Below are 22416 nucleotides of genomic sequence, written 5' to 3' on the forward strand. Positions count from 1 at the left end.
TTCTCTCCTTTAAGTCAGTGCACTGTTATTACCCTAGCAATGAGACTGTAACACTGAAGTTTTTCAGCTTGATGGTAAAATCACGTAGTGTCCATCCATCTCCAATAATAGCAATATTGAGACAATGAACTCTATTGAGGCATCTAATAAGGCAGATAGTCATTTGCATAGTACATTTTCTGTGACTCTCTGTAATACAACATCTCAAAGACTCAATTCAGACTATTCTCCTTTCCCACAGACATTTTAAAAAGGATTCTTTTACTAGAAAAAGAAACAATGACCCCTCCCATAATAGGAGAAAGCAAAAGATAGGATTTTCCTGCCTATGATGGGTGCACACTTTTGCCTGTGTATTTTTATTTGGTTGGGCTTGCCTTTTTTTTTTTTTCTTTAAACTCTATATGCTTGTCATCTCTGTTGTGGCTTGAATGCTCAGAAGTATATTTCTGATCTTTTCTAACAGGCTTTGAGCAGGAAGCACTTTGGGATCCCCATCCAACAGCATAGGAAAATTTCATCTTTAATTCCTGTCCTACAGTCTTTTTCTTCATGTCTTCACATACTCCTCTGCTACATGACTCACCGAACATTTGCTGGGCATACCATGGTTCTGTAGATACATTAACCCACTTATGAGACCTGAGTTTTAGGATGGGGTTTGCAATACACTACTTGGGTAAACTTGACAAATCACTTCCTCTCCAACAGAGCGTAACAGCTTTGAAGAAAATGTACATGCATATAATGTACACTGTGCCTCAAAAGTTCAGCTCAAATAAGGTCTCCAAGTACTGCCATATAGAAGCAGCAACAATTATGCCCTTGCTTTTCATAACCTTTCTGCTTTCTCCTCTTTCAGTAAATAAGCCTGGACTTTGTAAATGTTTTACTTCACACAAGGAAGCACATTTATTATTCCTGGAGGTAGTTAAGTAACCTCTACCTGTACAAGAAGAACACACACTCAAAACACCGCTTCGCTCTACTGAAACAGCTCCTGTCTGATCTGCCCTCTGCCCCTCAGCATAGTCATAGGCAAGCTCCAGGAGATTTTCCTAAATCCTCTACCTCATTTCCTCTGACAGTTCTCACAAAAGGAACAGCATGAGGGAACACATCTACTTAACTCATCACCGCAACTCCAGCTCGTGATACGATCATTACTCCACCTTCAGCCACGAACACAAACTCTCTGCAGCCACCCAGGCCAGGGCGCAGCAGAGACAGGCAACTGAGCTACTGAAGTCCTTGGACACTCCTGCCAGGTCCCAGAAAACCAGCAGTGACACACACTCTTCAGATGGGTCAGGCATGACAGTCTCCCTGGGGAAGGCTGAGCCATAGCTCTGCTCTTAGGTTAACCTTGGGCAACTCAGTGCCGGGCCCCTGTGAAAGCAAAACTAGATGGCATTTCTGGGAAGTCAGAGAAGGTCAGTGGAAAGGGAGAAAAAGCTGCCACACAACAGCCCCAGTGAGGAACAGCACTGCACCCTTTTGTCCAAGTTTCTGATTTTATCAGATTATGCCACAGTGTTAACATTGTTTATGGCCCTATTTTGTGTCTGTGAATCACCCACTCCCAGAGACTCTTCCTCCATCCCAGATTATAAATAGCACCATATACAGAATGGAGCTTGTGAAGCGAAGGAGACTTGTCGAAACAAAATAATGTATACTGAACTGACAAAAATCTTTCAAAAGCCCTTCTCATTTATTTATAGTGCTGGCTAGACAGGCAGATTCCCACATTTTGTAAACCCTGTAGGTCACTATCTCCATTGCTCATTCACAAACAATTCTGCTAATAAAAATAAAAACCCTCTGGTTATAACTGAACTTATTCCCCAGCACACTGCTTCTTGGCACGTGCCTCTTGAAAAGAATCATTTTTAGATAAGCTTTATTATGTATTTTTCCTACTTGAAGGCAACATATGCCTAGACCATGATATAACAACATGACATTATTTCTATATCTAGCAACATTCAGACTTTGCAACCAGCCTCTTAGAGCTCTATCAGTACAGATAAGTAATTTTCTACCATGTCTCAGTAGACCATGACTTAAATGTCCATCGATTCTATTTTCATAGGAAAATACATTTTTAATAGCAAGCATAAAATCCATCACAGGTTTTTTAATTCCCTCTTCAGAAATTATGTGCTTGCAGCGGGAAGTTCACAGTGCTAACATCCAAATAGCAAAACAAAGATATGTGACCAGAAGCTTCAGAGAACAGACTCCTGGAGTTCAAATGACACCTTATTGAACCTATATATATATATATAATGAGCTGTAGTCCCTGGGGCCCAAACAAGCACAAGTCTGGATGTTAAACCCAAATTCCCTTTAAGAGAGCTGGATGGAAAACGAGCTAGCAGGTTCCGCTTCAGCATGGAAAACCTTCAGTGCCTGTGCTGAAACCCAGGCAACTCATCCCATCTTTCCATCTCCACGCTCGGATGTATTTGCAACATGTCAGCTTCACACCAGAGACGGATTTGGACTAGGTACAGATCAGCCTGGCAAGGGACTGCTGAGCTCAAACGCCCACTCGCCAATATACACCACTGCAGCACCCCCACCAGCTGCACAGCCCTTTCTACCAGGCAGACACACCAACATCAGGCATGCTGGGGCTGGAAGAAACCCTTGCTTTTTCTTCAGTTACAGAGATGTGGGTACACAAAATGCACGTGAAAACAATCCCACCCAGATCAATTTAAGAGAAACAGAAGAGCCACTGAAGTAAGACTGGTGGTGTTCTATTGATAAAATTCCTTGTAAGGGCCTCAGGTGAATGCATTGAAGTACTTCTCTATTCGATTCACCACTTTTTTCCTCTGCCCTTAATCACATGGTTATTTGTCAAGCTAATGGGTCCTTAATCAGTTGTAGAAGTTAAAGCCTGATGTAACAAGGTTCGTCTTAAAACACAGAGGAGTAAAACAAAGCACTGAAATTCATATTTAAGGAACAGTTAAATGTATTAATATTGTGGCTCTTTGTATTTTGTAGACTCAACAAAAATCAACTGTTTATAATCTTAACAAAAAAGGAAAATATTAGTGCCTGGAAAGTATCACAGTAAGTCTGGACATCATTTAAGCCAAGTACATGTCTTTTTTTTTATTCTTCTACCGCTTATCTCAACGCAGAGTTCCTTTTTCTTTAGCCTCTTTCAAACAATACTTGATACTAAACAAACAAATCTAAATACCAAAATAAATTATTTCTCACTAAAGGCTCATTTCTTCTCTCCTGTTCTACATTTACAAACATATACATGTGGACATACACAGCCACACAGATATATATATATACATATAAATTTGTATACAGAGATCCTTGAATTGGCTAATGCTACTTAAAGTATCCTGTTATCTTATAGCTATATGAAGACTGACTTAAGTATTAAACATGACTTTCTGGCAGGAAGAGAAAACAAGAGTAGGGTCCTCTTGCAATCACAGCAGCACTGAAACTCAGCAAGTCCAAGCTGTGTGCCATCAGTTCACTATGTCACTTCAGACCCTCGTGCCTTATCCTCCACATTTAAGAACAGAAGCTTTCCCAGGGGCTCAATATATTGATTTTCATCATCACTCTGAAATACAAAGGACCTACAGAAGCAATATTTAACCTATCATAAGCTCTTTCAACATAAAAAAAATAAATGTGTCTGCAATGACAATCTTTTTTAACTAGCCTGATCAACACAGAGGGAACTATGAGATAATAAAATAGGACTTTGACACAATAACAACAACGGGTATCTCCCACATAAGTTCTCACTGATGCACACAAAGGGGAACCAACTCAAAATCAGGGAGGAAAAAGAAATTTAATTAGAGCTGACTGAAAAGTGAGGCATATGGTTCACAGGAATTTTTACTTTCAATTATAACACTCTCCTCCTCAGCAAGCTAAATAAACACAAATCAAACCAAACTATTCTGTGACATGTATATCCAAAACCAAAGATAAGCATGACAGAAAATTTGGGTGGAAGCTGCACCATATACCACATGCAACTACACTCTGAGTTCTGCAAAAAACATGTTTTGTTACCATGCTAAACAGGCATTTATTCCTCCTCATCATCACTGCATGTAACTGTTTCCCCCACATTACTAAAACCCATTCCACCCACATACCTAAAATTTGACTTGAGGTGTGGGCAGAAAAGGAAAGGGGGAGATAAAGAGTTGTAAAGAACAGGACTGAATTTTAGAGATAGACTTTTTAAAGAGGAATCATATTCTGAAGTTTCGTATAGTTAAAAATGCTAAAATATGAAAACAGCCATGTTTCTAAAATAATACATAATAAGGAACTGTGTAGAAGACTGGGCTATTAGGGAAGAATTTTCAATCAAAATGACAAACTGAAATTATGTATATACAGAGAAGACTTAAGAAAACAAGATGTATTTGGTTCAGAAACAAGTATGAGAAATGCTATGAGAAAGGCTGTCCATACTTGCATTAAGAAAACACAGAATGGGTGGAGCTTTCACTTTAAGTTATAACAGGATTATCTGTAATTGCTAAATACCCCGAAGACCTTTTCTTTCCTTATGGTCTGGCAAGAAATGGGCTTTTGCAACCCCTTTAGTCCTCCCTTGGCTGAGACTGCCCTTGCTGTAGCTGGGAAAAGCTTACATATATCAGAAACACTTGGGATATCAAAATAAAGTCTTAATTGACTTGTGCCTATTGGAGCCTTTGCAGAACAGGAGCAGGGAGGCAATCATAAAGCTACTAGTATTTGCTTGGTGCTAAATCAAGCACTGAAAGATGCTCTGTGAGCAATCCTCACTATCCTATACATGGAAGGAGAGGGAGACTGGGGAAGAAGGACCAGGAAAAATCAGGTGAAATAGCCAGAAGACATGTGTCAGGTAAGTGCATGGGAAGATGGAAGCAGGGAGTTGAGCAGGGCAGCACAGCACAGCAGGAGGTGGAGGCTCCACCAGCCAGGTGTGCATTGCCATGGTACCCAAGTATGTCGTTCCCTGCAAGGAAGGTACCCAGGCTCAGCCCTGGGTTAGGATCACCAGCCATGTCCTGAGTAATGAGGCAGGTCTAAGGTCAAACCAGGAAGTTAATCCTTTGGGACAGGATCCAGGTCTGCAAGGCACCAGTGGGTCATCTTCCCAGGCAGCTGCTCAGCTGCAATGCCCCCAGAACCCAGCTGGGCAGACTTTCACCTCACCTTAAAAGCTGTCCCAAAATCCAAGCAGACAAACCCACTTCTTGGCAAGGCTGTATAGGGGGAGCTGCACTGAGACATCCTCCATCTGCATCTCAAAATGTATCCAGACAAGCTGAAGTGTCTACAAGAGCACTCTCTGATGAGGGGGCTGGCACTGAGCAAAGTCAGCTCAGGATGTTGAGGGGGAGAACAACACATGCTCTAGGCCCTGCCTCCATCCTTTAGAAAGGGGCAGATTAAAGTCAAATGTACAGGTTTAATTCCAATACTTCCTAGGTCTTCAGAGATGGATTATGTAGCCAGAGAGATGACCCCTAAATTCAGGCTGTGCGTTTACACACCATACATGCTTAAAATAACATTCATTTAGGCATTTCAGAACAGACTGCCTTCCTATGCATTTTTGCAACAAACAAGGTAACCTCACTCCTAGCTAGGGAGCTTTGAGCTTATATGTAATATGAATTACATATAAGCAAACAGCAATGCCAATCACATCCTCCCCTCAATAGCAGTCACTGTACAGACTGGAGACTTTGCTACTGTGTGGTACAGGAGGTGAACCAAACAATCTCACTCCTCCTTAAGCTCTCAGATCATCACAGGTTGACCATCAGCAAGACACTGATTATCATCACCTTGCTGTAAGCAGCACACAGCTGGTGATCTCACATAGCAAGAGCCTGCAAGTTCAATACTAGCTGTGTAGAAATGCCTTTTCTAACTTTTAAGCAGTACCCAAATTACAGAGGATAGTGCCATATTATCACAGCTGTCAAGTGTGCAAAGGTCTGAGGTGCATGTGAGAATTTTATCTTTCTCGCATTTCAGGAAGGGATGCCTCATCCCAACAGGATGTAATTAAAAAGAAGGTGGTGGAGTGGTCAGTTTTATTCCAGAGAAAATACAGTTCATCTCTGTGTAACGAAACAGCACATACTTGGGCACTGCTTCAACAGCTGAGACACGCTGCTAACTTACGTAGGCTGCAGCGATCTTGCTCCTCATGTCCACTTTGTGTTTACTCATCATCCTCCCCCAACAACATACTTCCTTTTCTTTAGAAGTTTGTCTTTGCCTTTGGTTCCATAGAGGTGGACATAATCAGAGAGTGAATACACCCCAAGCTCAAGTAGCCTCTCATACACTTGCTTTTCCATGTCCTCCTCAGCTGCACCCCCACACGGTTCTAGTTTAGCTCTCTCCACTGCATTAAAGCAGGGACAGGAACATCTCAAATTAGAGTCCTCCAAACACCACCCAATACATACAAACCACAGACTGCCCACAAGACCAGTCACAGCACTACAGGACATCCAGAAAAAAACTGTAGATTTTGTTCCTCAGCAAAAAGCAGCATTTGTTTTGGTTCTGTACAATACACACTGTCTAGAGCTAGAACAGCCCAATGAAAGCCATTTACAACAGACATTTCACCAGCATACTTATTTTTGCACCCATTTCAATGTAATGGTTGCTATCTTTAGCCTCAATTTCTCAGCAGGATCTGCACTGCCATGTACCATCCCTTCACAAGGTCAGAGGCACAGTTTGCTCCCTAGCATCCCGCTGCTTCCCGCTGCCCAAACTTCCTATGAGTAGCTGTTTCACAAGTGGGACTTGCTCCATGACACACCAAGTATCCAGGGTGATATTCACTGTCCCACTAAATGCCTGCCAAGGTTTTGTACAGCCTCAGTCACACTCCTACTCCCTTTTCCCAAGCACTCAAGTGGTTTACCACAGGCTGCCCTGTGTCTAGAGGTGAATGTCTTTCTCGCAGCACAAGAACCCCTTCCCCATCTGTGGCTGATGTAAGGAATGCCTTTCCTAGCTACAAACCCACCAAGAATTAGCCAATTCACTTAGAGAAGAAAGCGATGAGACCCCACAACCCAGCTTTTGTCTGATTTATAACCCATTCACGATCAAAAAGGAACACTGTATTCACAAATTAGAGGAAGTTGCATAAAGGAAGCTTTTTTTCCCCTCCAGCTCTCATTTTTGACACAGTTGGTGAGCAGAAGTGAATCCTGGTGAAGACAGGTGTGGTGGGGCACTATGCTGACTTCCTACATGCATCTGTTGATTGAGAAAGATTTCTATTTCATTGCCAGAGATCCTAACCCCATCAAGGTGATTTAGTAGTAGCCATGTACCAATGTAATGTCCCATGGCATTTACAACCTCCAGGTCACAAAACACAACTAGTGCAATAAAGGGGAGGAGAATGTGAAGAGAAGATATGAGGAGTGAGCAGATCCCATGTCCTCAGACAAATCTTGACACAATAACCTACTGTAAGTCCCAAAACTTCTCAGTCATTAACTTAATCATCAAAACTCCATCCGGATTTCATCAGTCCTATGAATTCCCTGGAAGATGAAAACTTCAGGAAAGCAAAAAGTAGGAGGTCTTTACTCAGAAGGGAAACTGAAGTTTGGCAGTATCTTATCTCCCATCTTTTCCACACATTTCTACAAGAGGAAACAAAATGTTGAACTGACCGGTTTTCACTGCCAAACTTGGATTAACATAGTTGGAATTAATTTTGATGAAATCTGAAGACAATAGTGACAAATACCACACATAGCAAGTACTGAATAAATGTCTACAGATGAGATAACCTTTCTTTCTCATCTTCCCTTTTTTCAGTTAAAAAAGTCATTTAGGAGAGAGAAGAAGCAACTAGGGTAGCCAGTTTGCAGGAACAGCAGTGCAGGAGACTCACATCATCTGCAGCAAGTGGTTTTAGCAGAGCTGGGCATTACAACTTATCATTCTTCTTAGCTTGAAGAGGAGATGGAAAATAGAAGTAGCAACTGTGTCAGTTGTTGTGAATACTCCTAAACTTAGGCATCAGAAGAATCACTGCTTATAAATCATAAATGCACTGCACATAATTCTGCATGCAAGCATAACCTATGGGGCACAGTGAAGGTTTTCAGAAATGACCTTCTGTCCAGTAACAGCACAGCAAGCAGGCAATGGCTTTGCTAGGATCGAGCAGGGGCTGCTCTGTGTCAATCATCTAATCATTAACTTAATGACTTAATAACTTCATTGCTAGACACACAGCAGTCCCTTCCTGCAAGCCGAAAACCAAAACAGTGCAAGTCAATAACAAACACTTTTTTTTTTTTTGTAGGCTGCTCAAACTTCCAGAAATTTAGAAGAGAATTATTTTATTTGCACCACTTAGCCGAAATCCTAACCAGTGGAGAACTAGGCTTCATTACAAGGAGACTGCTGGGGTGGAGAAGAGGGAAAAAACATGCTCTGCAGTAAATAAATATCAGCTCTGACCTCCTGTTCACTCCTCCTGCAGTGTTATGCTTCGCACACTGAACCAGGAAATAGTTGAACAGATACAAGTAAAATTATGAAGACTGACTCAGAAGACAATAGTTAAATAAATACCAGTTAAACCACATACCGTGGAACTGTCTTGTAGTACTGGGAAATGAGTATCGCCTACGGCTGTTCCAGATATTGCATCCACCTGCAAATATTTGCTGCTGGCTAGAGCTCAGCACATATACTCTCATCAGCAGTGTCAGAACTTCACAAAATATTGCGGACAAGAAAGAAGAAGAAAGTTATCTTAATACAGAGTACAAGAAACTAATTATATTTTAATTAGTTATTTTAATAAACTAATGATATTTTAATCACCAAAAGCATATAATGCCTGGCTGTGGGATTTTTTTTAATTTGGATGTTTGGTGATTTTTTTAAAGCACATTATTATAAAGTTAGTTAAGGATACAGCTTTTTTTTTTTCCCAAGTATTTTAGGCTTTCAATGTCATGACTATAGAGAGCTGATCATTAGCTTCTTTACTGTGGATATTTTACTATGACTGTATAGCAGACATCAGAAATTAGAGTGTCACAGAGGAATCAGGTACACACAATAAAAGCTCAGAAGCAATTTCACTTTCATTACAGTCTCAAATCCACAAAAAACATGATAAGACATTTATGTTTTAGATCAACTACCTTTCAGCAATTTTTAAAAATCATTACAGCTGGAGAAAAAGACAACAAGAAAATACAAATGCACTAACGTGGTGCTGGAGGACTTGGCTATTAAAGACTTGTCTTACGAAGAAACAGTTAAACACTTTATAACAATATTTCATCTGTAACTGTTAAGCTGGAAAAAATGGCCCGTTTCCAAATGGATTCAACATATAAAAGAACTTTTTTTTCTGCTTCTGTTAGCTGGCTAGCTTTTTTATCTGGAACTATCTCCCAGAAATTTTAACATGTCCAAATGCAAGTCCTTGATAAGTTACAGACAAAGGCAAGTTTGCTTTCCTTTAATAGGGACAAAGGAGACTATTGTTGAGATTTATTATATACATACAATTACCTGCATTGTTATGGAGATTAAAGAACAAAGGCCCAACAGATTTAATTCCAGATCTTACAGCCTTGTCCTTTCCCATAATTATGTCTTAAAATTGGATTTCAGTTAACACATTCACAATACCAATACCTACCAGTGCTTTGCATGGGCTTAGAGATAGTTTCAATTATCCTAACACAGATGTAGCAATACATTTAACTCATCACTGATCACTCAACTGAACATGTTTGATTTAATAGTACCAACAGAGTGTGGGGTTTTTTTAGTTGGTTGTAAGAAGTCTTAAAACTAGCACTAGGTTAATTACAAAGAATAACTGAATAGTCTATCACTCGCTTTAAAAAAATGCAAAACGAACTTCCACAAAAAATTTCCCTTTTTTTTTCTTTCATCTCAGAAATAGGATTTTCAACCGCAGAGAGATACTGAATAATAAAAAAAGAACACTTCTATTCGGCAAATGTTGATGCTGTTCCTCTGTCTCATGTGAGAGTACGTCAGCCTCCTTTCTTCAGCTGTCAGATACAACATTTATCAGAAACCCTAAGTCTAAAACACCAAGCCTGCATCTGTGGCATCCACAGTATGCCAGCTAAAAAGGCCAGATTCTGACCTCAAAGCTTATTTCTCCCTGGTGCCCAGCTGCATGGAACTAGACCCTAGAGGTGAATTCCCCTCAAAGAGTTATGCAAACTGAACCAAAGAAAATGAACTTCCCCAAAGAAAGAGCTTTTTATTTTTTTGGTGCATGGGGTTTTTTTGAAGATACACATTTACAAAGACTGTGGAAAGCAAACTGTGGCTACACTTCACATATTTCTCTTTTCCAAAAATAAAAAGTATAAATCCATAGAAGGTGAAGCCATCAAAGACCTCAATTGACCAGGCACAGCCTAATTCACAAAAAAATCATATCAGAACAAGGACATTTTTATGGGTATTGAACTTCAGGCCTAGTATTAGAAGAAGCAGCTGACTCTGCAAGGAGATGGAATGAACACTAGAAGTCAGAAAGAGTAACTCATATCAGGGAAGCCATGAACCTAATTCCAAACTTGGTTACAAATGGATGATTATAATATGTGCAGTGTCAAGAAGACATTAGAATTCCCATACTGGCTTTCACTGGAGGAAAAAAAACCTAAAGAAAACAGGATCTGATGATGTAAAAGGACCCTACCAATTTATTGCTGTTCTTGGTTTGAGGTATTTATAAGTGTGTAAAGCTCCTGAAGAATCAGAGAGCATGATCTCAAAAGGAAGAAAACCCTAAACTCCCTTATTAACACAATACAACTATACATATGTAAATTTGATGCCAGCCACAGGCACCCATTTTTCCCCTTCACACTGTTTTTCATAGTAAGTCACATTTTAATGTTTAAAAAGTACACTGAAACCATGGCATACCTAATATCGTAATAAAACCACTGGCAAGGCTGAGTCAATGTCTTTCGATGGTTCCACGCTGCTACTTTCTGCTAATGTGTATTTCTTTCATCTGCATCCCAGAGGGTAACAGTAAAAGTCCTTCTCTTTGTCAGCCAAAGCTACATCTTGGTCTCAGAGAGGTCATTTACCCCCAGTCCCTGCCAGCACAGCAAAAACTGGTCCCCTTTCCTATCAGGGCCTATTCTTCCTGTTCCAGAATGTAGCTGCTGGTCCATTTTCAGATGGACACTATTTACCACTCTAGCATCCTCCCTGCCCTTTCCACTTCAAAAACACACAGGCCACCTTGCACAAAGCAGAGCAAGTTTATACAAACGAAGACAAAGATGTGACGTCTCTTACGGAGAAATCAGACAGTAACTAACAAGTCTTCTGTACTTAAGCTAATACAGGCTGCAGACAGATGAAGCCACCTATAATAAAGTCTCACAGTTTTCCCCTTTGCCCTTCTTATCATGATTTCTTTGGCAAGATTAAGATTAAAATTTCAAGGGAACAGTCAGAGAATCAGTTGTGTGAGCCACTTTGGGCACAAGGAAACCCTGGGGAGGACAGGCAGCAAAAAAGCAGCAGCTTCCATTTACCTACAGGGACTACTGACACTGCAGGCACAACAACTGCTTCAGGGAAGCAGCAGAGAGCTTTCCCAGTCTGTAAAATCATAGATGGTCCCATGATTTGCTGCACATGTAAGCTGGCCTGCCCCAAAACTGAGCTGCTGCATTCTCTGGCCATGGCCTGCTGCCCCATCCTTTGCAGCATCCTCCTGTCTCATGAGTCAATACAGCACTCACAAACCAATCCTCCACCTGGCCATCCTTTGCAGAGCTCTCCCCTTATTTCCAGAAGCAGAGCTGGTGGAAATTATAATCTGAAAAAAGAGAACTCAAAAGCAGGTATGCAGAAATAGACTTGCCAGCAGTGACCTGTTCATGTGTGTACGTAAGAAAATAAACAAGGAAGTTTATTCAAAATGCTCTAACTTAGTAGAATCCCAGTACACAGGAGGAAATAATGACAAAAAGCTCAGCTGAAGCTCCACCACGATGGGGAATGCAGAAATAAAAGTCACCAGCATTCCTGTGTGCAACCACCCTCCAGAGACATCTACAAAGAGACAAACCATTGGCAAACAGAGCGAGATGTGTAACACCATAACCTCGGCTAGGAGTCTTCCTACAGGTGTGCAAAGTCCCCTATCTCACCACCCATCTACCAAGACAACCATGAATGATTCATCTTGACATGCTCTATAAAAAAAAAAAAAAAACAAAAAACACACAAACAAAAACCCCAAAAACCACATAAAAAATCCCGCTGAACTAGTAAAAGCAGAGGCTTTTAAATACGCATTTAAACCCATGCCAAGCTACAATCCCTCAATGACCAAGGACAGGCTGGGTTTCCACAAAGCTGGTTTGCACAAATAACCCCTCTTTGGAGGGCACTCCCATGTGGGCCAACTGCTTGCAACCTAGCAGACACAAAGAAAACCCTACCAAAATACTGCTAAAAGGAAGTTAGGAATTAATCAGTGAATGCACCTAATCACAGGGCCAGCTGTGTTGCAGATAAAAATACAGCAGCCTAAAAAGGACAAGCCCCTCCGCTCACCTGGGCTATGACGGGAGAGAGGGCTCCAGCACTTCTGGGCTCAGAAGAGACTCTCTCAGAGCCAGGATCACGTCACCCTTGCCCTTCCTCAAGCACCCACAGCCTCCAACACAGATACACTGAGAGACTGCATCTGCTTACCAGGCTACAGACAGACTGCAATTTACAATAAAGCTCTGGACCTGATGTTCAGAGCCTTTACTTGATCATTTTACCGTCTCAGAAGAAAAAAATTCTCACCTTCAATGGAAGAAATAGGGGTGAAGTTCACACAAATTACTCCTTATACTCAATCCCTGGCCCATAGGGCACAGAGTACACAGAAAATAGTACTACAGCATGTTGACAGCATTCTCCTGCACACCACAAAGCCAAACCAATCAACCAAAAAACCATTAAGACCTTCCAATAACCAAAACACCCAACCCTACATGTAAAGAAAACTCCCACGTTCTCAACCTTAAACTAGAAGCCCAGATGCAGTATACAACAAAAACTCTGCATGCATTAGCAACTTCCCAGTGACATATTAGGTATTTCTTTTACTTGTTCAGTTTGCTTAAAACTGTACAAAACAATGAGAAAAGTCAGAAGCATACCAAACAAACTGGAGGCACGACAAGATTAGGAAAAGGAGACTTGAGAACAAACAAGATGGGCAGCACTGGAGAGAAAAGGACTTCTAGGAGAGTGTAGGAGACTCTCAAGGTCATCCTTACAGTAGTCCCTTCTCCCTCCTACAGTAGTACTCAAGTCAAACACAGGGTTTAGTCATCTTCCCTACACATACCAACTGGATTTGAAGCACCGTGTAAAGCAAAGGCCAGTTCCAGGTGCCACAGGTCTGGTACCACAGCAGACACCAGCATCATTCCTTCCTCCATTTATAGCTGTAGGTACAATTTCTTCTATTCTGAGATGCAGTTAAAAGCACAGATACCTTCCCTTCTATTGCATTTCTACAGGTGGGGAAAGAGGCCTCCCTGTGTGAGCCCTTGGTATCTTCAAAAGGAAAACAGTGATGGTTAGACTGTGTGGTATCTAATATCAAGGGATTCCTCCCAATTTCCTGGTGATGGTAGGAAAATAACCTTAATTCCATTCAGTAATGTGCCAAATACAGACATGTGGACATGGACATACCTTTCCCTGCCACTTCCACTGGATGCCCACAAATGGCATAGAAGACAACTAAATGAGGCCACAAATTTATCAGTTTAGCTCTAGCTGGACCCTATATACATGTCCATTCTTTGCTGGATTACAGAAATACTTTTCCCACTTAATCTTGGATTTTCTCCTGGAATTTTGGATTAATAGCCCCAGGGGGCCTGTTTATGTGCAGATACATTTGGGAACAGCTGGAAAGCACTTAGAGAAAAGCCTTGGTGCAGCCTTCCAGAGCAGTGCATCTGTTTTGTTCTTCTCTTCCTGCACATGGCTGATCACTGTTCCCCAACACTCTTTGTTTTCTATCACTTCAGACTAACACATGCTCACCTACATTTTGTTGTCTTCCCCTCCCCTCGCCAATTAAAGTCCTCCCCTGCACAGTCATCTCCTGCTGAAAATTAATTTCCTACTGATAGCTCCATTTAAGGCAAGGTTCTCTTTCACTCTCCCATTCCTACTTAGAAGTAGGCCCTCTCTGATAGAGAAAATTCAAATAGCTCCTCCTACACTTCCAGCAACCTTTCATGATGTTCAAGCTACTATTTACATTCAAATTTTGGAGTCTAACTAAAAGCAGTCACATCAGGCTAACAACCAGATGTGCAGCCACTGACTGTTTTAATAGCTTCTTTCTCCTTGGCTCATATTGGGAATCTTCTTTCAGGCAGGCAAGCATATACCCCAAGTACACGACATGAGATAGGCTTCGTACCTACAAACATCAAATTCCCAGTCCCAAACCACTCTCTAACATTGTCAAAATGCTCACTCTATGATACACTGTAATTCTAGCAGAAAGAAGGAAATGCATAGATTGAAATTATATGGATTATGCTGTATACAGTGTACAACCAAAGATTTTAAAACAGTAGCAATTTCACTCATATTTAGAAACTCCAACCAAAAAAAAAAAATTACATGCCATGAAAATTCTCAACAAAGACTTGCATGCAGCTCACATAATTGAGGAAGTACTAATAATAGCGTGGCTGTTTGCACAGACAACATTTCCACTGTGGGCCTGAATTCTGATCTCAAACATGCAGAAGAAGATATTTTGTTGTGCGTTGCTGGCTGGAGACACAAAGTATTGGAAATCATCTGGGTGTGCTGCAATGTGCAGCCAGCCTGTGCCGCTAAGGAAGCACTACATACATCCATGCCACGCTGGAAACAAAGCATCTACTGAGTACTGCATTAGGTGCTTGTGTTGTGGGGTTTTGTGAGGAACATAAAGAAGCACAGGAAATTAACCTGTGTTGCTGTTTTAGACAAAAACGAAAGCCCTTTCACTTCAGCATCAACTGTCAAATCATGACATAAAAGTAACTTGTCCTGACAGATGAAAAGTATATTTCTAAGCTCCTCCGACTCAAGCAAGCTCAATTCACAGCTATAGCTTCTCCTTCTGGTCTATGCTGTGCATGTTCAGGCCTGCTCAGGCCTCCAGATAAGCAATGCTCATACCCTTGTTTCTAATAGTGGACATTAAAGGTTTTACCCCAGAAGTGCACGTACAGTAGCAGCAAAGGAGCCTCACATTTCTAAAGCTTTATTCTTTTTAAAGCCTCTAAATGGGCTGTATCTAGACCTGTCATGAAGTATTTGCAAAATATTTTTTTTAAATGGCACTTACTACTAAGTGTTTCTTGCATGTGCTGAAGATAACCCAGAATAATTTCAGAAACTAAAATTTAGACTACTATACGGGAGAATAATCAACAAGAATGATTAAGGATGATTAATAATGACCAATATATACCAGAAGTTATCTTACATGCAACATGCACACATGGCAAGCCCACATTTGAGATAAGACGGTTCTTCATTTAAACTCCTCAGTTGGAAATTCAGACCAGTAATTAAGTCATAATCCTATATAATCAACTCACACAGTATCAGTAGTTCTGTGCATGAAATAAGCTGTAAGAACAAGCTATTAGGTCCACATAAAAGGTATTTATAATTCTAAGCACCAAAACAAGCACACAAACACCAGAGCTTAAAAGTCTGTTGCTCTTTTAGTATTAGACATTAGTTGTCATTATCAGTAATATATTAACTCTCAATAAAAACACACACAGCAAGGTTTGTTTTTAAACAACTCCAACCTTGCCCACTCTGTTGCAATTCATCAGAAATAAGGAAGATGCTTATCCTTGAGTAAAAGACACCACAGAAAGATCATATGCCTGTCACACCCCTCCAGATCCGCCACGCCACAGCCATTCCATAGCTCGGGCTGCTTCCCAGTCCTTGCGTGTGTTTGGGCCGACAATGCTGTCTGTGTAAGGATCGCTGTCCCCTCACCGACCCCACAGTCATCTGAAAGGCAATGCAGAGGCCAGATCCAGCCAGAGCCACTTCCATCCAACTTGCTGCCTTTCCGCTCAGGGCCCGGCTGGGAGACTGTAGACAAGAGGCAATAGTTCTTACTGCCAACACACAAAGTCCAGCCCGTGCCATGTGCCTGACAGTCCTGCCAGCTGCTGTCGTCTTCTAACACCAGCTGAATACCTCACCAGGTAGCCTCAGGCCATGTCCCTGTACCTGAGCACGTGCCACACCACAAGCAACACCGGCCAACTCCAATATCTGCCTCAGCCTATGCAAAGAAGCCAAGACAAAGAGCAGAAGTGTACCCTGTTAGAGAACATCCTGACATGTGAACACATCTTGGAACAGGCAACAAGACTATGGTGCTTAAAGCCAGGATTCCATCCAAGTAAGGCTTTATTCTGCATCCTTATTGCTTATGGGCTATATAAAGGACTTTTTCACACATGAGTGATCCCACCCTACCTTCCATAAGTGTACACAGGGAAATTCAGTCATTTCAAATCAGTGGGTGATTTGCAGAATCACACCAACAGCAAGGACTTGGTTTACATCCTATCACTCTTAAAAAATAGCTCTTAAGGAGCCTCTCTCCCCACCTCTCTCTGTAGATCAAGCAAGTGCTCCTAACGTTCAGAACTCCACCGGGTACTGATCAGCACTAGTTAAGAAGTCTGGTGAATGGAGACTTCCTTGCATCAGCTTTCACATTCACAGGTACACCTAAAGTCACAACTGAGACTGCTGTCTTCCCAATAATGACACCATGAGCTGGGGAGCTCCCACCTAAAATTATGAGCCACACCAGAATCTGCAGACCTGTGTCCTCCTGTTGATGGGAACTTGACACCATTGTGGATGACAGGACCTACCTGAGAAACTGCAGCTGGGTCCCAAGATGATGAATACATAAATATAACTACATGTAATTGAGGAGAGGGTCCATTTTTTTTCATCATACTAGACACCAATTAAGACCCTAGCTTAGAAAATATTAGAAGTAGATCATTATGTCACAAGATTCAGCTTGAGAAGAAAAACTACAAGTAACAGAAGTCATGGTAGACAGATCCTGCAAGGCTATACCCAAGGATAATCCAGGCCTGCTCTGAGCTTTTCCAAAATGCTGGAGTACTTTGATACCCAATTCAGTTTTAGCTCTTATTTAGAAGAGATTTTTAAACCCAGGCTTAGTACAACAACAGAGATGGAATGGCAAAACAGTGCAAGGTACCTCAAACTGAAAGACACAAAAGGAGAAGGAAGCAAAGGTTTACAGTAGTCACTGGCTCCAATCACAAGCTGGCACCACGGTAAGACAGGGGAAAAACAGTTAAACTAAAGCAGTGGTACAGCTCTGCTCTGCAGCTCTCAGGCAAAACCGTCACCACAAATTACTGAGCACCTTGGTCCGTACCAATACACATTCACACTTCTGTAGCAGAAACTGTTGAGGCAGAGAGGCCAAGCAGGTACATCTGGAAGCAAAAGTTCAACAAGCCCCAAAACATTAGCATTCGCAGCAGTCATGAAGCGTTCCTGCGGGAACACTAGGAATCTATCAGCTGAGAGAAGCACGGGGTGAAAGTCTATGCAAGCACTTTGTCAGTGGATCACCTGGCAAGCTTTCATGATTCTGAGTTACATCACTGAAAAGTGTTCTTGGAAGAACATCCTGAAACACACCTGGGAACAGAGCGGGGCCTCAAACCCAACTGTGCAGGCAAAGTCCTCGCGCTGCCTTGCATCGCCAGGTCTGCTTACTCCGCACAGGGCAGGATTTTCCTGTGGAAACTCCACACTGATCCTGAAGGCTGTAACCCAGCGGGTGATGTGCACCACCGTCACAGACAATGCGCAAATAACCTATTACTAATTAACAGGAGCGACACGAGGAGGGCAGGATACAACGCTGGGGAAGACGGGAGCCGTCCCTGTTCTACCTAGGGCAGCTTTTAGCGGGGTAAACAACCGGGGCAGCCCCACGCCCCGGCAGGAGCCACGCGGCTGTACCGCAGGGTCGCACCCCACCACATCCCCGCCGCTGCGGCCGGGCGGGGCTCACACCCCCGGGGGGGCAGGCGGGGAGCGCCGGCGGAAGCCGAGGCCGCGGGAATCCCGCCCCAGGTGAGCGCCGCGACCCCCCCTCCCGCTTCCCCCGCAGCCTCCCCTGCCCTCCCCGGGCGGCACCGGCGGAGCCGCCGCGGGACAAAGCCCGAGCTCCGGCCGCACACCTGCCCCGCTCCCCGCAGCGCGGCGGGGCAGCCCCGGCGGGGGCAGGTGCGGCAGACCCCCGCCTCCCGCACGGCGGTCTCACCTCGGCCGGCAGCAGCAGCAGCAGCGGCGGCAGCAGCAGGAGGCAGGGCAGGGGCAGCGGCAGCCGCCTCATGGTGGCGGAGAGCGCTCCCCGCTGCGCGCACGGCCGCTCAGCCCGACGCCGCCTCCGCCGGAGACATGGCCGGGCTGCCGCCCCGCACCGCCCGGCGCCCCGGCCCTCCCCCGCGCCCCGCCCGCCGCCGCTCCCTCCAGCGCTGCCCGCCCCGAGCAAAGGCGGGGGGGACGGAGCCGCGGGGGAAGCCCTGCGTGGGGCAGGGTGAGGGGGCGAGCGGGACAGCAGCTGCCGGAGAGCGGGGCCGGTCACCTCCCTCCTCCGCCACTGCTCGCCTCCTCCCGCCGGCTCCTCGCCCAGGGCTTAAATGGCCGTCTTGGAGCGGGTGGAGGGTCTGCGGCCGGCGCTTCCCCGCCTTCACCCCTCCCTCTCTCCCGCCCGGCATCTGACATCTCACCCCCCAGCAGGCCGGGCGAGGAAGTGGCTCCCTCCGAAAGTTTCCCGGCCTCGGTGCGCACCCCCGGAGGGAGCGGCGGCGCGGGGAGCACCCTGGCCCTGGGACGGTGCCCGGGGGCGGCCGATCTGCAGGAGGGTCGGCGGTAACAGGGGGTTAACCCCGGCCCCGGGGGCTGCCCCGGCCGTCCCTCCGCCGGCGGGAGGGCTCCGCACACGGCCCCGGGCGGGATAAGGGGCAGCCGAACCCGGCCGAAGGGACCGTGGTTTTGCTGCTGTGAGTGGCTCCGCTTATTGCACCATCCATCATCCCCCGGGGCAATACCCCCCAAAAAAGTCCCCTCCCTCTCGAAGCACTCTTTTGGACATGTTTTATCCTTGTCATCAAAAGGGACATGACATCATCGAATGCAATCAATTTTATAACCTTAACTTCCCAGGCTTAATGCGCTGTTTCACATTTCATTCATCTTGGAGACGGGAAAAGGAGAGGCAGGGACAGTTTACAGAGCATATCTTTAATTACGGGAACACTGGCAGTCGTCATTTTCTCAAAAGTTTTGAGCTCACATGTTTGTAATTTTCCTGTCTTTTCTGAGCCCTCAAAACATATGCATAGCATTAAGGAAGCAACTATTTCAACAGGAGTTCATGGGAAGACTCAGAAGAATGAGGACACTGGGGTTGTTCAGCCTGGAAAAGAGAAGACTCCAGGGAGACCATATTATGGCCTTTCAGTACTTAAAAGGGTCTTGTAAGAAAGATGGGAACAGACTTTTTAGTAAGGCCTGTTGTCATAGGACAAGAGGTAATTTTTATAAACTAAAAGTCAGTCAATTCAGACTAGATATAGGGAAGAAAAGTTTTACAATGGGCGTGGTAAATCACTGGAACAGCTTGCCCAGAGTGGTTGTAGATATACCGTCCCTGGAAACATTAAAGGTCAGGTTGTATGGAGCTCTGAGCAACTTGATGAAGATGTTCCTGCTTATCGCAGGGGAGCTGGACTAGATCACCTTTAAACATCCCTTCCAAACCAAACTGTTCTATGGTTCCCTAAGGGCACACAGATACCTTACTTGGGAGGTTAAGACTTAGAGCTGGAGTGTAGGGCGCCCCTTCATATCAATAAGGTTTATAGGAAATAATTAATTACTTCAGAAAAGTATTTTTTTAATGTTAGAGAGTACATAAATGAGGCAATAAACATTATACAAAAAGAATTAATAAAACCACCTTTTCTACACTTTCCATTCAGTGCAAACACCTGAGAATTGTTTTCTAGCTGAAGATTCCTCCTGGTAAACCACACAGCTGACAGAAGTCTCACTGGCTGCAGTGCTGACATAACTTCATCAGATCAAACCCTATCATTTGGAAATTACAGCTTTGACTCCTAAAAGAAATCCCTTGTAGCTGCTCCCTGTGCCTTGGTCAGAGCTCCAGTGGGTCTAAGTTGCCAAACTGCAGCTTCTGGCCAGGCCAGGTTCCATTGTCTGGTTTGCACCTAAAGTGCAACCGACTGCCTTCGTGGGTGACAGTGCACAGCTGCACTTGAGCAAGCACACTTGGTCATCCTTGGCTCCAGCCCAGGGAGAACAATGTGGTAGCTTTTTTAATTGCATGCCTTTTCAGTACAACAACCAGTAACTAATCCAGTTGCCCTTGAAATTCAGTGGGAATCTCTCCACTGATGTAAGCAGTAATGGCAGCCAGCCCTGAAAGAAAAAAATTCATTAAATTTAAAAAACTTCAAAAATGCACTGAGGGATCAAGAAGTGGGATTCTGACCTGGTAACATCTCTAAGTATCTCCAAACTGATGTTGCCATCCCCAGACTCTAGACATCCCTGGGCTCTCAAGTTCACTCATTTTTCTCTTCTTAAGAGGCCACAGAACCCAATTTAGAAGCGAGGGGCATTGTATTTCTGTGTTAATTCCTTGCTCTAGAGAGCAGCTGGGCAGCTACATCACTATTACAGGAAGCTAAACTCCTTTCACCACACCGAGTCTGTCTGGATCCGGTATAACTGGTGAGGATTTTCACATACAAGCTACATGGAATCTGTGATTAATTACTTTCTCATTAACACTTGTGGCTGAGGGTATGTCATATGACTACTTGTGTGTCAAGTACCTGAACCAGGAGGCCTATGAAGTTCTGGGATACACTCTCATTTCTAGAGCATCCAAAACAGTTGAGGACTGCATTAAATTTGTTTGTAGAGCTATCTAAGCAGAGTATTTTTAGGACTGTGGTATAAAATTGCTGCATATTTTTAATTTTAAGCAGAACTACTACTGTCAGTAGGATTTATGCACAGTAGGTTAAACTGGCACACACAAAGCACAGGAGGTTTGTTACTGTTTCAGGTACCTCCCTGACTGTTACCAGATCTCAAGGAAAGGACTAACTCCTTTCCAGAGACATTTCTTGTGTGTAAGAAGTACGTTTTCAGGGACTCTCTGAAGGGGTGAGCTATGAAGATTCATTGACATTTGAATAGACTCAGATATGCTGAAAGTGGCTACAGAAAAGAAAAAAAAAAAAGTGCCAAGAAACATCAGGCACTAAAAAGTGTAAATATTTTGTAACATAAAACAGAATTGCAATTTCCGTTTGATTCATTAAAGGAAAAAAACCTGGTAGCAATCAAACTTTTTTCTTTTTTTTATGTACAGATTCTGATGAAATGTTTGTCTCCTCCAGACTGTTTAAAATTCTGGGAGGAACGTTCCAAAAAAGCTTTTCTAATTTTGAGAGCTCCACGGAGAAAGAATCATACGTGTACCTGATTGCTTCCTTGGATCAATATCTTTGCTCTTTATAGATTCTCTGGTTCACAGCTAGCTGTGCAGACCTCCTGAAAGAGGTGGATCTCAAAGAGCTGTGATTCATGCCAGAATCAGACTTTGCATGCTGAAAATGGAAAAGAGAAATTAAAAGCCAAATTTTTTTAAGTCTTCCAGGTGTTAATCATTCAGCAGCAATAACCATCACAACACAAACAATTTCCTAGGAATTAGAGACTCAAGGTTGCATTTCAGGCCACAGGCTCTTCACAGCTTGTTACTAATCTGGTGGAAGTTCCCTGAATTACAACTGCTATTGTCTAATTGTTTCTATAGCTGAGTTTTGTTTATTCTACAGGCTTTTATTAAAGCTATATGTGCAACAGGGTTATAAAACTGGGTAGGTGTTGCTCCTGGGCTAAAGCTTCAACTATACTTTGGTCTGGAAGTTAATTTGTGCATCTGAGTCATAAAACCTCGTCAAAAGGGTGCATCAGAAAGAAGTGTTTCCACATCCTTATAATCAAGTTTTTGAACAAGAGACTTATGCTTAAAAGTCACCCTTGGCTCCTGCACACAAATGCAGGAAGAATGTGCAGGCAGTATTACTTATGGGTGCTCTAGTTTGCACCATAAGGTATACTACTAATGCTCTGGGCAGAGAAAAAGGG

General features: G+C 43.4%; 1 protein-coding gene across 17 annotated transcripts in view; it reads right to left on the minus strand.

The window, feature by feature from the left end:
* Positions 1–18861, minus strand: part of PTPRJ (protein tyrosine phosphatase receptor type J) — a 74084-nt gene extending 55223 nt beyond the window's left edge. For all 17 annotated transcript variants that reach the window (XM_050335818.1, XM_050335807.1, XM_050335814.1 and 14 more), the window contains exon 1: positions 18488–18861. In XM_050335818.1, coding sequence (XP_050191775.1) covers positions 18488–18559 — 72 coding nt within the window. In that variant the 5' untranslated portion in view covers positions 18560–18861. The remainder of the gene's footprint in view (positions 1–18487) is intronic.
* Positions 18862–22416: the final 3555 nt, after the last annotated feature.

The sequence above is a fragment of the Myiozetetes cayanensis genome, unplaced genomic scaffold, assembly GCF_022539395.1.
Source record: "Myiozetetes cayanensis isolate MyiCay16 unplaced genomic scaffold, myiCay2020 scf6-25, whole genome shotgun sequence".
In the NCBI taxonomy this organism is placed as follows: domain Eukaryota; kingdom Metazoa; phylum Chordata; class Aves; order Passeriformes; family Tyrannidae; genus Myiozetetes; species Myiozetetes cayanensis.